At 37.4% G+C, this 15522-nt stretch overlaps 1 protein-coding gene across 10 annotated transcripts in view; it reads right to left on the reverse strand.

Moving 5' to 3' along the window:
• PPP1R12A (protein phosphatase 1 regulatory subunit 12A) overlaps nucleotides 1-15522 on the reverse strand; it is a gene marked incomplete at its 3' end in the record, with an annotated part of 121476 nt that overhangs the window by 52746 nt on the left and 53208 nt on the right. For all 10 annotated transcript variants that reach the window (XM_082499182.1, XM_082499184.1, XM_082499185.1 and 7 more), the window contains exon 3: nucleotides 4582-4700. In XM_082499182.1, the coding sequence (XP_082355308.1) occupies nucleotides 4582-4700 (119 nt within the window). The remainder of the gene's footprint in view (nucleotides 1-4581; nucleotides 4701-15522) is intronic.

Raw genomic sequence — 15522 nt, forward strand, 5'->3', positions numbered from 1 at the left:
ACGCTACTGGCAAAAGACGACTTCCACAACTATGATATGCTGAAACACTGCAGAGTAGAAACATAAGGGATCATATCAAGAAACTGTAAACAATAACATTTATAATGAAGATAAAGAATTCTGCGGATTGCAGTGGTACCTATATACACGGGATTGGCCCATGATAAAGATCGCACCCACATGGAGAAACAACAAAACAGGTCCTAAGAGAAGTTTTTTGTGTAACACACAAAATAGTTAATACACATGGCATGCAAAGCAAAGAGCTGTTCAGCACTACTTTGGAACAATTTCCCTAAAACATCTAGTTTCCTACTTGTGAAATGTTCGTAACTGTCAAAAAATCTTTATACCTTACCTGAGCATGTATGTAATTTATGTTCTCACAAAGAAAACTGAACTAGGTTTTAAGCTTAAAAACTGATTATGCAAATAATTCCCTTTTTGAAGATTAGGGTAGAAAAATGCTTTCCTTACTACTGAAGTGCTATGGCTTTACTTACAAGCTAGCTCGACCATTACCTTAGAATTACGGCATAGCCCATTATATCAACAGGGTCCCGCCATACGCTCGACAGAACACAGGTGGCTTTGTCTGGGGATCTGTGGCCCACACAAGAGGACACATGAAAAGACACCTGAACCAAGGCTCACAATTTAGAAGTGTTGCATATGGAGATTAGAATAACTGAAGAAAGAAAGTATTGGATAATACTACTGTAAAAACTCTCTTCTTTCATATCCAACACTCCTTACAGCAGAACTTTTATAACAAAAAGATTAATTTGGATCACTGACCATCTCCTCTCTAGACAGCTCAGATTTTGGAGTCTGAATGCTAAAACAGGATGAGCAAACACTGCAGATCCTTCTTTTTATTAAGCATGCAATGTCACATAGACCTGAATCTTGTTGTATTCTGTAATTTATTTCTGTGAATTTAGCGTCTCCAGAGGCTCAAATTTTTTGTCCTGTCCAGCATAAAGACACAGCCTTAAAATATAATTCAGTACCTGTAAATATTGGGCGTAACTACAAACAAACTGATGATCTGTAGAAGGCTGAATAGTTGCAAAACTGGAAGGCTCTGTTTGAACTTTTCCTACAAAGACTGAGGGTCTGCAAAAGCAGCAAAAAGGGTGAGCTAACATGGTGATTCTCCTCAGATTTCTAACAGAAACAAACATCCAATGTCATCACTTATACATATCTGAAATCACAATGCACCTGACTGATCTTTCCAGGCAATCTTTTGCCACCAAACGACTCTGCTGACACCAATATGTAGGAAGCCATACTCACAGCATTAACGAAGCAACACAAAAATGAAACGCTAATGAATGTAGGAATAAATACACATGAAAAGGCTGCAAGGCAATGTTACATGCTATACGTCTACAACGTACACAACGTTATACGTACACAATGTTACACGTCTACTTAATTTTCATGCTGCATGTTTTACCTACACAGAAGTAAGATTTTTTGGCACTCAGATTTATTTTCAAAATAAATAGGCTGATCTTCCACTACCAGCAATACTGAGAAAGGGCTGATCATTCCACAGACCCCACAGTTAACTTGTATTATCAAAACTGTGGCACTGCTTTATTTTATTTGTGGAGCAATGCTAAAGCTGGAGGGATAATTGCTTTCAGCCACATGCATAGTCAAAGATGAAACTGTCACAATGTATCAGTGTTAATTCCACATTAAGATAAACAATTAAGTTCCTATTTTAGAGCTATTAACTTCTCTAGCCACAGCATACACAATTAGGCACTTTCCAAGTGAACATGATAATGGCTAAATAATCATTCTGTACATAATATTAACTTTATATGCAAGTTAAGGATGCCATCAAAGTATGATTAAAACCTTATTGCTGAGACAACTGTCTCGTGATTTAGTAAGATATACACTACAAGTTCACATCCAGATTCATATCCTTTCTATTCCGTTCTCATCCACAATCATTAAATATTTCCTGTGATTTCATCCCTGCAGGTAAAAGCCCTTAGCTCATACACAAACTCAGAAGAAGAGATGCTGCATGCCTTCTTCCCTGCTTCTGTGAAATCAAAACCCCTAAGTGGTCTAACAGCAAAACAAGCTAGGTAGAATACATATATATAAACCCATTCATATAGATGTGTGTGTGTAAATATATAAAAATATATATTAAAAAATTAATATATCTAGGCTATATATATAACCGTAGGCTTTAATGTCCTGTTAAGACCGGGAAGGCAGAAATGCTGTGAGGGATGTTCGCAGTGTGGTCACTCTTCAGTACAGCATCCATTTCTTGTTCTCCACAGACGGAGGTCAAACCATTTTGAAGCACTGCCCTAGCAAGTTTTTTCTCACCTGATGAGGTGACTCGTTCAACCACTATATTTTTCAAATCATCTGAGAAAGACCGCAATTTTCTGAAAATCCCTTAGCTAGTCAGCAAGCCAGGTGACATAAAAACGTAAGAGGAATGCCTGGAAAACAGGTTTTCCAAAGGAAGTGAAATTTAGGATTTTAAAACAACTTGAATTATCCCTTTAGAAGCTAACAGCTACAGTGTGGGAACATCTACGTTCTTCTCAGACTCGTAAAGACAGTACCATAGACAGTTTATTGTAAGCTTTAAAGATGACAAGTGTAAACCAGGCTGAAGTTTTCAGTTAATTGTGGTATTTAGTTTAGGTTGCCAATGCTAATTTTACAATTGGGCTGTTCAAAATAAGTAAATTTGCAAAAGAATAAAAATTACTGTGTAATGTTTAATCTCCGCATTGTGAAAATGTATATAAAACCCCCATATAACAAATAATACATTTTTTTTTAAAAGCAGTAACATATAAGTAAGAGATTTTGGCAGATATCTCTTCCCAAATAATGTCAATTTTACAAAGAACTACTACAGCCAATTAGTATAGCACATCAGTAAAGTCAAACGTTTCAAAAACAACCTTAAAGAATTTAGGCTGAGGCATATTCCAGAAACAACTCTCCAGCAAAGATTGACAGTATTGTTAGAAAAGAGAACAACTGTATTTTTTCCAAACTAATTAAAATAGGCAAATGGTAGTACAGACAAAAATATTCGCAACTATCTAATCTGATGTTCTTTGTGTGTTAACGATACGAACTGTTAATCAAAATTCCATTAACACTACCAAATAATGGGATCAAAGCCTTTGTCAAACCTACAGTCCACTGCTGTATATCAGTAGGTATCTCTTATTTCCCTGCATGTCATGTCATCCACTTTCTTTTTACCATTTGCTTTGGGCATTAAACAGGTTTAACCATACAAATTAAATCAGGGTAAAGCCTGAAGCAATTACTAGTTTACTGTCAAATTATGTAAATCTATTTTAGAGATATAAATTCAACGCTCAAAAAAAAGTAACATTTTCAAGGAGGAAGAAGCCTTTTAAGAGGTGGGCAGTGGTCTAGAAGTAATGGACATGCAGTCCCTTAGCACACCCCCCACAAGGCTCCATTCTTCACTCTGAATGTCACCTTCCTTCAATCTGTAACTCAGACCGCATCACCCCAGTTCTTGTGCGGAGAGTTCTGGGATAGCAGTGCATTTCTGCTGGATTCAAGGTGGTCAGTCAACAACAACTGAATATTTTTTCCTCTGTGGAACGGAAAAACCAGAAACTTTCAAAGACCTTTCACTGGAAAATCCACCTGAGGATTGGAACATGGAAAACAGCAGTGTAAGCCGGGAGCAGGGCGAAACAGGGCAAAATGAATGAATACGCTTTTTCAAAGGCCAACTTCTCTTGTAAAGACACCACTGACAGTACTAGAAATTTTCTAGGAGCTAGAAAAAAATAAATTTACGGTACACGTTTTTACATGATACTGTCAAAACTTGATACCTATCCATTAACTGTTACATGAATGCTCACCTAATATAGTGCTCTCAGAAGAGTACACAAAATGGGGAGGGAACTTAAAGGTTCGTGATAGGTTGTCAGCCCTAAAACAAGTGCAATCTAAGACTCGTCATCCCAAGGAGTAGCTTCAGACATTTGGCATTGCAGAAGGGCATCAAAAGGTCAGAACTAGACACAAAGGGTGATTTATGGGATACAGTATAGTTGTTTACTCTTGTTTTAGTTTTTCTAGGCTTTCTTGTAGTCAACGGAAAGAAACGGTTACGTTAGGGCTGGATTCACCTCTTCTTAAAACTGACACCTGACTCACTCTAAAAGTGCCTATTTCTCTCCTCTCTAAGGCAGGAATTTCTTCAGACATAGTCTAAAGCTGGGATGCAGAAGTCTATATCCCAGATACACTGAATACCATCCATAGTATCTGAATACCACCTAAATTCTGTTAAGTGAATGCAGGAATCCAATCAACACCTGGTTCAATACTTCTGACCCCTTTCTTCACAAGAGGCTGGGTTGAGTAAAAACACCTAGAAGACAGCTTGAGCACTGTACATTGTATTGACAATTCTCTTCAGAAAATAAATTGAGTGACTTTAAAATTCCTAATTGAGCATAAGTTCCCAAAAATATATTTAGTGTCCAATAAACAAAACCACCCTTCCATATTCAAAATTACCTTGTCTATTTACTTCATTCTGAAGCAGCTCTTCCATTGCCTCTTCTTCAGCAATATCTAACGGAGTGTCTCCTTCACTATTTACAGCTCCTACATGTGCTCCTTGACTAATTAAATACCTGCCAATTGAAAAATAAACTGTAAGCAACACAGTATAGTTGATGCAAAAAAAACAGCAGCCACTAGAATATCATATGCAATGGGTATATACATGCACACATATGATTCATAGAAACAACTATATTAGGTGTAAGTAAAAAACCTCATGACTGTCTACAACCCCTGAATATCTGCATGTCTTCTGACCATAATAGCCATTAATACAAATAGCACTCTGCTCTTCAGTTTGCCACAAAGACTCCTGACATGTTTAAATATATACTTGCAAGAACTGAAAGAAGAAAATGGTTAGATGATGTACAAACATGAACACAAGGCTAACAGGGGTCAAACCACTGATTCCCATGAGCTCCTCATATTAAGCCACTCTTCCTAGAAATTACAAATTCAGTGACACATTATGTTTCTACGTATTGCCAGAATGATGACTCCTGGTCTCTGAGGCAGCTTCATAAAGTTAATAAAACCAGAATCACCTCTGCTCCTAAGTATTCATAAGGTCAGCTTTTGGTGAGGGGAGAAAGGAAGCAGGACTTCATATTATATTCCAACCCCACTAAGTGTTTTCTTACTTAGAATACGACTGTCTCGGGAGTCAACAATCTGGACACACTGGAATTTATTTCTGAATTTCAAATTAAGTCAAATGGATCAATTCCAAGAGTAAGTCACAAAAGGATTAAGTTATTTCATTGTATTACATGTTATAAGGACCTACAGCTTAATATATAGTTTGTTTCTAAGTAGACCATGAAAAATAATTAAAACATCAATACAGATCAATCTTACACCTTCTGACCATAACACTTCCACTGCCCCAACAAATTCAACGGTTTGAGCCACCATAGGACTCAACACAAGCAAAAAAAAGCTAACATACTTCCTGCTTTGCAGACTTTAATTTACACTTTCCACATATTTGAGAAAAAAAAAATAATCAGGAAATACTCAGACCAGAAGAATGAGTTATCCATTCGGTAACAAGTGTATGAAATCACAAGTGCTTTCTTAACCCCACTGCTGCAGAATGCCAAATTATGTAGAAGCCAATCACAAAATTAATCCAACACTAATAAAAATGCTTTAAAGTACTTCTGCTTAACTACTGCCAATTAATAATAACAGATTCCAGATCTAGGATCATATTTTCCTTATCTTTATTCAATAACTCAGCATCAAGTACTCTCATACATTTCTGTTTTTTAACGTAGGATTTAAATAGCACTTGTTATTAAACCTCTGTAATTACGTCAAGAAGAGGAAAGAACTGACAGATCACAGAATGGAAATGACTTCCCAGAAGTGTAACCATATCTCCTGGGATATGCATCATCAGTTGCCATCACTAACTTTGATGCTGGTATGTGGTGCTGGTTTTATTCTGTTCCTCTTAAAAGAGTGCTGCTGTGACTCTTATCTTTCTCCAGTTTACAGATTTAACTTCTGCGGGAATGAAAAATTAATACAAAGTAACAACATTTCTCAACAATACCAGTTGTACTGTTTTAACAGCAACACAGCCTTCCAGACTAGTGATCAGGCAATCGCTGTGTAGGGTGTCTGCTAAACAGGCAAAACCAGCAGTGGGGAAACTAACTTTGTAAGAAAGTCAAAATGGTGATTTGAAACCAGTGCCAAGCACTGACAAAAATATCTTTATAAAAAAATCCCAAGTCAGCATCCATGTGCTTTCAACCTTTTTTTTCTAATATAAACATGAAACCAGTGATGTTTAAAAACCCCAATTTTCACCTGTTCCATATAATACCTACAGGGAAACATTAAGCTACTATTGCAAGGAAAATGCACATCTTATTGAAGCGGTGGCATTTGGTGAACCGTGTCAATAATTTACAGACATGATAGAAGGAGCAATGCATAAGAAGTGTAGGGAAATGACTGAAAGCTACAGTAGCATTTCAGAGCGTTATTATTTAGATATATGAACAACTTCAAGATCAAATGATCCTTTAAGGTAGACTCCAAATATTAAGCTGCTTACAGACCAAAATCAGATCAGCAGAGCTAGGGGGATTAGTAGGGCTGGAGAAGTAGAGTTATCCAAGTTCCCCTTTGCACGCGCTTACCTTTTCCTGGGTCAGCAAAGGAAGGATGGGTGAACCTGCCCTGAGTTCAGAGGATTTAAAGGGATGGAGATGGAGAAAGATGGAAGGTACCACGTTCCTCACCAGGGGAGTGAGAATGGTCCTTTCCCAACCTTCCTTCAGCCATTTCAACTAGACCTCCCCTCTGCTATCCCCACCAAAATATGAACTGTGATCCCCTCAAGTAAATTAATAGTGAAAGAACAACACTCAGTACAAACCAAATTATTTAAAATCCAAGTATTTTAAAGACACCTCTTAAGCCTGGTACTGAAATACATATTTGTTCTGTTTTCCACATCATTCAGTAACAGATGACCCTGTCCTGAAAAACTTTATGCATTTGTTTGATGTCATTTACAGTAATAATAGTTTCAGGAAAGCAATGATGGGGTTCAGATGGTGCACATGAAGTCACCTTGGTGCCTACAGGATCACAGGTTTTACTAGGAAACCTAACGCTACCAAGGGAAAGGAGAGCAATCATTTCAAACCTGCAGGTAACTTGACTCTGCATGATATACAGAAAGAAAACAGATTTGGTAAACAAGACCAATAGAATGATGCTCTGAGTTTGTAATGCATAGCCGAGCAGAAGCCAGTACCAGAATAATCCTAAAAATCAGAAGGCTTTGCTGGTTTGCTAAAAAATTACTTTCCAAACAAATTGTACTTCAACCTAAATGTAAATTTAAAAATATTGTATGACTTCAAATATGTGTGGTTTTGACATTTCACTTATTCTGGTACCATATACTAAAAGCTTCACATGCAACAGCGTATTATTGTGTGAAGGTATGTATGCATATTTAAAAAGTTATCCATGTTTTGAAAAAGCCCCCACAAATAATGGCTTGTATTTTATCTTTATTAAGTAGGTGTTACCTTCATCTTGAAATTTCATCTTTATAAAGCAAGTAAACATAGAACTTTCGTTTCCTCAGCTGATATTTAATCGATACAGCCAGATGTATGCAGTGAAAAAGAAATTAGAGCTGTGTAATAAAAAGTAAAGAACCATGCCCTTTGATACCATGTTAAGAAAAAGATGCTTTTTGCAAACCTGGATGCAGTGGAAAAGTAAAAACTTATAGGACTCCTACTGTCACCTCCTTACAAAATCTTTTGGTATAGCACTTAAATTTCTGTCTTTTGTAATTCACTTGTTACAAAATGGCCACGTTCAACAGAGAGCTACAGAAGAATAATTCAGAAAATCTGATGAGAACTTATGTAACATTCTGGTAGGTGCTCATTCAAAATGTAAATAAATAAGAAAGAAAGAGTAGCTTGGATCCATACCATGGATATTTTTGGAACTAAAGCATTCAAGAGTTGATATTGAAGCTAAAGGTACCTCTTTTAGACATGCTGGTGGTCTAAGTATACACAATTGCAACTACCCCAGGTATACTAGGAAGGACAAGAGCAGGAAAATAAAATAAAATTGTTCCTGATACTTCTGCCCTGATGTTTCCATGACAAGCATTATGCAGTCTGGGTAAGACTGGGAGAACAAGTTTGCTTTGTGATACCATTGTTTTATGAAGGCAAAAATACTTCTATTTGAAATTCGTCTTTTAGCGATCACTGCTGTATATTCCTCAATAGATATTATAGACTGAAATTAACAACCTTGAAAAAAATCACGAAACATTTCTTTTCTACCATTGGACATGAGGAAGTTTTTTCACAATGAGAACTGTCAGCCATTGGAACAATCTCCCCAGGGAAGTGGTGGATTCCCTGTCACTGGACACTTTTCTGGGCAGGGTGCTGGGCCATCTTGTCTAGACCATGCTTTTGCCAAGAAAGGTTGGACCAGATGATCCTTGAGGTCCCTTCGAACCTGGTATTCTATGATTCTATAATTATCATGAAACCCAGACAGTCTCCCATCATTTTATGAAAAATACATTTCAATACCTTTCATAAAGGGTTGGAATCTCAGTATCTCTGAGACAATAAACAACAACCCTCTGAGATTGCTGTACAACAGCCAAACAGTCCACACCAAAACCAAGCTCAGGAACTGGAAGTTAAAAATTTTACCTAGCAACTTGGACTATGCTCTGAATTAAACAAACAAACAAACAAACAAAAAGCCCCTTACAGCTGACTTGCGTGTGAGTAAGTAGATTAAGAAAATGTATTTAGAGACACAAAGTAAACGGAGAGGAAGACACCTCTTTCTGAAGACAGTTATATCCAAACTTGAGTCTTATTTGTGAACTTAGGAAGCATTTACTTAAGAATCTGGAAGACATTCAAACTTTGGCTTTACTTAAGTTTGTCAGCTGCAGACAAGAAGATATGCTGCAGATAACACTTTAATATTATATACCTCGGCAACAGAAAGAAGGGCATATGTTTACATTCGAACCTTGCCCCAGTTCACAGTATCTGGAAACAAGTTTGTGAAGTCATTAGGGATATAATTAACTTTAAGTAGTCGCTGAACCTGAAGGTCACCAGAACGGTGGCAAGCACAAGGCAGGGCAGAGAAGCAGCCGCGGAATTGATTCAGTTCATTAAAAATTGCTTACTGAGCTCATTGGAGACTAACTAGCGAAAACAAGAGGCCCCTTCAGACTAGTCAGAAAACTGGACGGCAGTCTCTAACTCCTAAAATGTGAGCAGAGAGGTCTTCCTAAAAAATCTCTTGCTGAATAGAGGTTCAACATTGATGTATATACATTTAAAATAAACATGTTCTGTGTGGCCTTCCAGGGAAATGGCTTAATTGCTAGCAGGGGCACCAACCAACGGCACAACCTGTCTCCCAACAGCTTTTAACTAATTAGCAATTTCAGCTAAACCCAGCTGTTTTCTTTTAAATCCATAGATAGTGGAGTTCAAATTAATTCCATGAGTGTCTTAACTGAATGATAATAGGGAGCCAAAGACAGAAAAAGTGTCACTGTGTTCATGTAGCTGTGCAAGCCCTGATTTGAAGAAACAATGAAAAAAAACCACCTGTCCCACAGTCTACAGGATGCAAACACAAATTCCAAAGACATGTAAGTTTTTAATGTGTATTTAACGAAAGAAAAAAATAACACTGCTCTTTCCAATTTTATTTTTTTTGAATTGAAATACACTAAAACTGTAACAGCTGATCCCTTTCAGACCTTCCATTGGTTTGAGTGTCTGGGAAAATTTTTTTAAATATTTTCTCACCACAAAAAAGTTTCACTTCAAATTTCAATTCTTAACAATGTTGTTATTAACTCAGACAGAAGTAGAAATGCTACCTCAAGCTCCCTAGCCCTTCTCAAAAGTGGTTATGATTTGGTTCTGATTTTTTTTTCTTTTTAATTTTTTTTTTAATTTGCAGCAAAAATAACACTTAAGCAAGTACTATCGACAGCAATACTGTCAAGCAAAGGTATACCTAGCTGCATATACAACATACCAAGACATAAAATTACAGCTTCTATATGATTCTTCAATTTTTAAGGTGCACTTCTCAAAATAACATAATTAAGAAAAAAAGGCCTAACCTTTTTCTTTTTTAATTTTAAATAATACAAACTTGAAGCAAATGCAATAACATTAGAACAACATTGTGCTAAATTCTATTGTGACAGAAGCGTGACACACTTGCCCTGTGTCAGTGGGCAAGTTTCAAGTCAGCTGAATACGAGTGCAGAGCCAGTACCCAGCCGCCGCTCAAACACTCCCTCATGCACCTTCACGATGTCACGCTTGCTTTTAAACACATTACTCAAAACCCATATAAACGTAGTGAGATAAAAAGTCACAATTCCACTGCTTTTGAAATAAATATTGTAACCCTTATAAGCATTTGGTGGAGAGCGTTAAAACGTGCACACCATGGGGCAGGTGGCTGGCAGGTCTCGCCAGGCACGGAGGAGCCCTGCTTGCCCGGGCAGGGGACACCCCACACAGCACCCCGCTCTGCACGACCCACGATCTCCTCACCCTCTTCAGCAACAACCTACAGATAGTTTCCCTTGTCCCCCTTTCTCCACAGCTGAGATGCCCAGCTGAGATGTAGTTGTCTTTTCTCTTCAATCTACATTTACATTCAATACTGGAACCAAATTTGTACAGATTCAATTGGGCCAAGAATACTTTCTCCTGCATGATTTTAAGACCGATGTAGAATAAATCAAATGACTTGAAAAGCAATTAAGTCAAACTCATAGCGATGTCTTATTCAGGCACTCTGCAAAACACCATCCCACGCTGTTAGTCGCTGCTGTGCCTCAACCTTCTGCCTCTAAACGTTTTGAACTGAATAGAGACTGACAGAAGACGACAGGCTTCTGTGATGGCATTTAAATTAAAATCAAATCATGATAAAACTCAGGCACTTTTAAGGTTATGTTTCTTTGCAAATTCCAGAAGATTCTCACTGACATCCTTCTCCTGGAAAAAAAATGCTGCAGCACTTTCTAAACAGGAATGCTCCCCCTATGAGCAGTAGCATCAGCCAGCATCTCACAAAACACCGAGTTAAATAAGGCCAATTAAGATTATTTGGCAAAACTAGATAATTATTGCTCCTGAAACATGTGAGTGATGATTTTAAGACAGCTGATATCAGCAAGAGATCTGAGGTGAATTTACGATTTCCTTTTGCAGAACACGAGCTGAGAACTTCAGACTGCTACAGACATTTAAAAAAATGAATAAAAAAATAGTTGAAAAACAAACGGCCAAATGATTTTAAGCAAATTATTTTTAAGCAAAAACCAGCCTAATCCAGATTTCAGCATATGTCTTTTTCTAAATTATGGATCAATTTGAAAGAGCTCCTCCAGATAGCAGCAAATCCAGCTTCTGATTCCCCCTCGTGAGGCTGTTACAAAAGGCACCTTGGACTTCAAAACTGTCAAATACTCCCTAAGTTATCAAAGAATATGCTACAGAGATGAGAAAAAAATTCCCCCCTAGGCAAACAGCACTTTCTATCAATCTGAAATACTATACCTACATGAAAAACGTATTTATATTTATGAAGCCAACACTCCACAAGGTACCAACACATCACTGAGCTCTGCACACAGCTGGCTGTCCCCAACCTCCATTGCAACTTGCACGCCCAAGGAAGCACAGTGACTAGAATCACATCTGTTTTCCTTCTTGGTATGCAGGAGCATAGAAGAAACAGTATAGATAACAGTATCTGGTTAGTCTTAGTCTTCCTGTGTTCCAAGAAACCTCTGAAAAAAGCCAGCAATAAGCTCTAGAAATATTTGTACGTAGGCGGCCACCTAAACATTAACGGTGCAAAGACGCAATAGGAAAAATTCCTACTTGAAGCATATGAAAAGCAACTAAGCCTTCATAATTTACCATATCCATATAGAGGAAAGACATGTGAGAGGTGGCAGAGCAACGTTTAGGTGAAAGTAAACAGTGACTGAGAAGAGGAAAGTAGGAAACATGAAGAACACTATATAGGGAAACATATGCTATAATCTATTTACATAAAAAAAAAACCCAAAAAAACAACACAACAGAAAAACTGAGAGACCTGGAGCCTGGTAATGACAGGACGAATACAGGACAAAAACTTCAGCAGGAAATCAAAACAAAAAGTATTTTAAAACTGCATATCAAATGTTAATTTCACTACACATGCGATGAAAATTTTTTTCTCTCCTTTACTTTGAAGTCTTTGTAAAATTAAGAAAAAATACTTCGTATGCTTACTAGTAAAAGGATGTTGATTTTGAAGCTGAGGCATATGAAGTTTTATAGCAAATACTGTCAAAATTCACAAAACTTCCCGAACAAAACTAAAACAAAATTCAATCCTCAAAGAATTATCCAAGTTTTAAGCTATCAGACCAACGTGTTTTGAAGTCCAGCATTCTCAAAAAGTATCAGAAATTTCAAAACATTAAGAACTCTGACAACAAAAATACATGTTGTTTCTCAACCACAAATAACAGGTTTTGTTGAGGTTTTTTTCTCCATAAAGACTAATTTATGTAAACGCGATTACCCTTCTTGCACCCTATAATGCAAAAATGAAGGCTGAATTTGAATAATAGCTTTTTGCAGCTGAAGAAGAGTGCATACAGTAGCTCTAGCTCAGGATGGCTGCCTGTAGCAAGTCTCCAAGCATTTGTGGTGATTTACAGAAATGTCATCAAGGTGAATACTCGGGACTGAGTTATACTGGTTAGAAAGAAGCATGGCAGCAGAAAAGAAGGAGGAAGAAGGAAAACCATGCTGCTGCTCACCTTCCTCAGCTAATTCCTCATCAACAAGGGGTGATCACACCACTAGCTCGTTGTCCCTCCTGCCTCATACCTCCCAACCTATACCTTGTTGCTGGATTTGGCTACAGTGGCATCGCAAATTGTGATTTTTAACTGCTTCTTTCTATTTCAGCGGAAGTTTTGAGTATGGATCTAATTTAACAACCTTATTTTCCTCCAACAGCCATGTATTGGCATTTATATCAGAAAAATTTAAACCCAGATAAATTCTTTTACTGTGCTTAAACAGATATTAGCATAGATATAATCACTGCATCACAAACTTACCTTGTTTGTGATTATACTGCGCAACAACATAGTGACCATATCTCTCTGTGAAGCAACATTGCTATCACAGCGCAGTTTGTAGCGTCACGCAGTTGTACTGAACTCGGTCTGACCCCTCGTTAGGTATCAGCAATCTGTAACTCACAGCAGTTGTTTACCTGTCCAGTTCACTTTGAACTTCCTTGAAAACACACTTCTTCCAAAAGAAACTCTTACGATTTATTTAAATTTGATAAGCAGTACCTCATTTGTAAACAAGAGTTTTAACGTAATTCCTTTTTCATACTTTTTTCCTGTCATACCTCCTGTTTATAAAAAACCCTGTATTTTTCTCAGTATCTGAATTGCATCCAAATAACTCTCATCAATGCACAGCAGCCTTACGTCTCTTAGAAATATAACACGGATTTCAGAAGAATTCAAGCAGCTTTTATCCTGCCTCAGTCATGGATAAGACTAGAAAAACACAGATTAGGATCACTTGCACTGAAATGACGTAGTTTAGGATATCCAACAAAAGACAAAGCTGTAAGAAAGGATAAGTAGGCCATAAGTTGCTTTAGTGTCATTAGAAAATCTACTGTATGTGGCAGATTAGGGTCAAATGCACAATAGAGAAAAAAGCTCAAAGCAAATAAAAACTGAGATGCACAGAAGTGACAACCTACACCATACCCATGCCTTCTCCTAGAAAACAACACTCAAAAAATGACTTTACTGTGAATTAAATTATTTTTGTATCAGATAACTTAATAAATACTCAGTTTTTAATGGCAGCAACAATTCCATAGATTCCATAGTCTAAGAAGAAACTATCAGCTCTGCTCTCTAAAACAACAATTTTGAATTAGTTGACAAGGGCCTTACAAATGACATTATGCTGTACTTATCAAGCATTTGCTCAATTCAAAACCTGTTTGCTCATGTATCTTGAGCTGCCCTCCCATGTTCCAGACATAGTCATACTTAGAAAACAGGAGTCGACCAGTGGTAACGGGCAGTTATGAGCCATCATCCAGGGAGGACCTAACATGTTACATTTCTCAGGAGTCTACCTGAGCTCCCAGGCTTCCATATGTATCACTCTTCCATATGTCTTCTCTTCCATGTGTATCACTCACATGCTCACATTTAACTTCAGAATTCATAGGTAAGACATCTACTCCATTGCTCTCGGGATACCAATAAAACCAACACTCTGTGATAAACAATTCAGACCTTTCCTACGCATATCACTTCTCAAGGCAGGATGTTTTTTTTTAGACATGAGCTGCACTTTCAAACTCTTTTTCAGCCAAAAATCAGAGTGCTCTGAGCTTTACACTGGGCATCAGTCCCTTGACCTTTCATTACATCCAATGAATTGCTAAAGCATATTAAAAGAAAAAAAGATACTTTCCACTAAATCATATGTCCCTGAAGAAGATATCTCTGAACTTAAAGGTCTAGTGGATTTACCTTTAGAAGAACGGAAACGCAATATACTTACTAATAAATATTTAGGGTCACAAATGGAGAGGCACACAGTAATCCAACCTGAAGAAGGCAGCTATAGAGCCCACACTGTCTTTGTGCATCCTAGAGTGACCAGCTCTCCTATGCTCCCTCAGCTGAACAAACAGGTATCAAATCAGTTAGGTCCTATTATTTCCTCCACATCAACCATATCTTACTGTGTGTTTCTGCCAGCTGTTTTTTATCCAAACATCAGCTCACATCTACACAGTACAAAAGATTAAACTCTACCACATGATACAATTTTAAAAAGGGAATTTCACCATCAACCTAAACAACTTAACTAGTTTTTCATTATTCTTAGGACATACATACATGCAGCAAAAACATGCTGAAAACAGTACAATGCCACAGTACATCTCCATAAAAGAAAATGCCAACTGATAATAGGTCACTGATCTTCTCCAAGTTTCTCCATTGTTTTCTCTAATGGAATTTAGCTTTTTCCTTGCACATATCTAACACAAGTTTGGAGGAGGATGAACTTTTATGTTGCCGATAAAGAACAACCACTGGGAAGACTACCATACTAGCATATTTTCTCTCCCATTAACTCTTTTTCCCAATCTGTTCTTCCAGAAAGAAACAAGGCAGCAAATAGAAATGAATTAACTGCAACAACCTTCCAAAGCCTGCACTGACCTTTTCACAGCTCTCAAAACAAACATTGCATC

This window comes from Vanellus vanellus (genome assembly GCF_965231255.1).
Source record: "Vanellus vanellus genome assembly, chromosome: 1".
Classification (NCBI taxonomy): Eukaryota; Metazoa; Chordata; class Aves; order Charadriiformes; family Charadriidae; genus Vanellus; species Vanellus vanellus.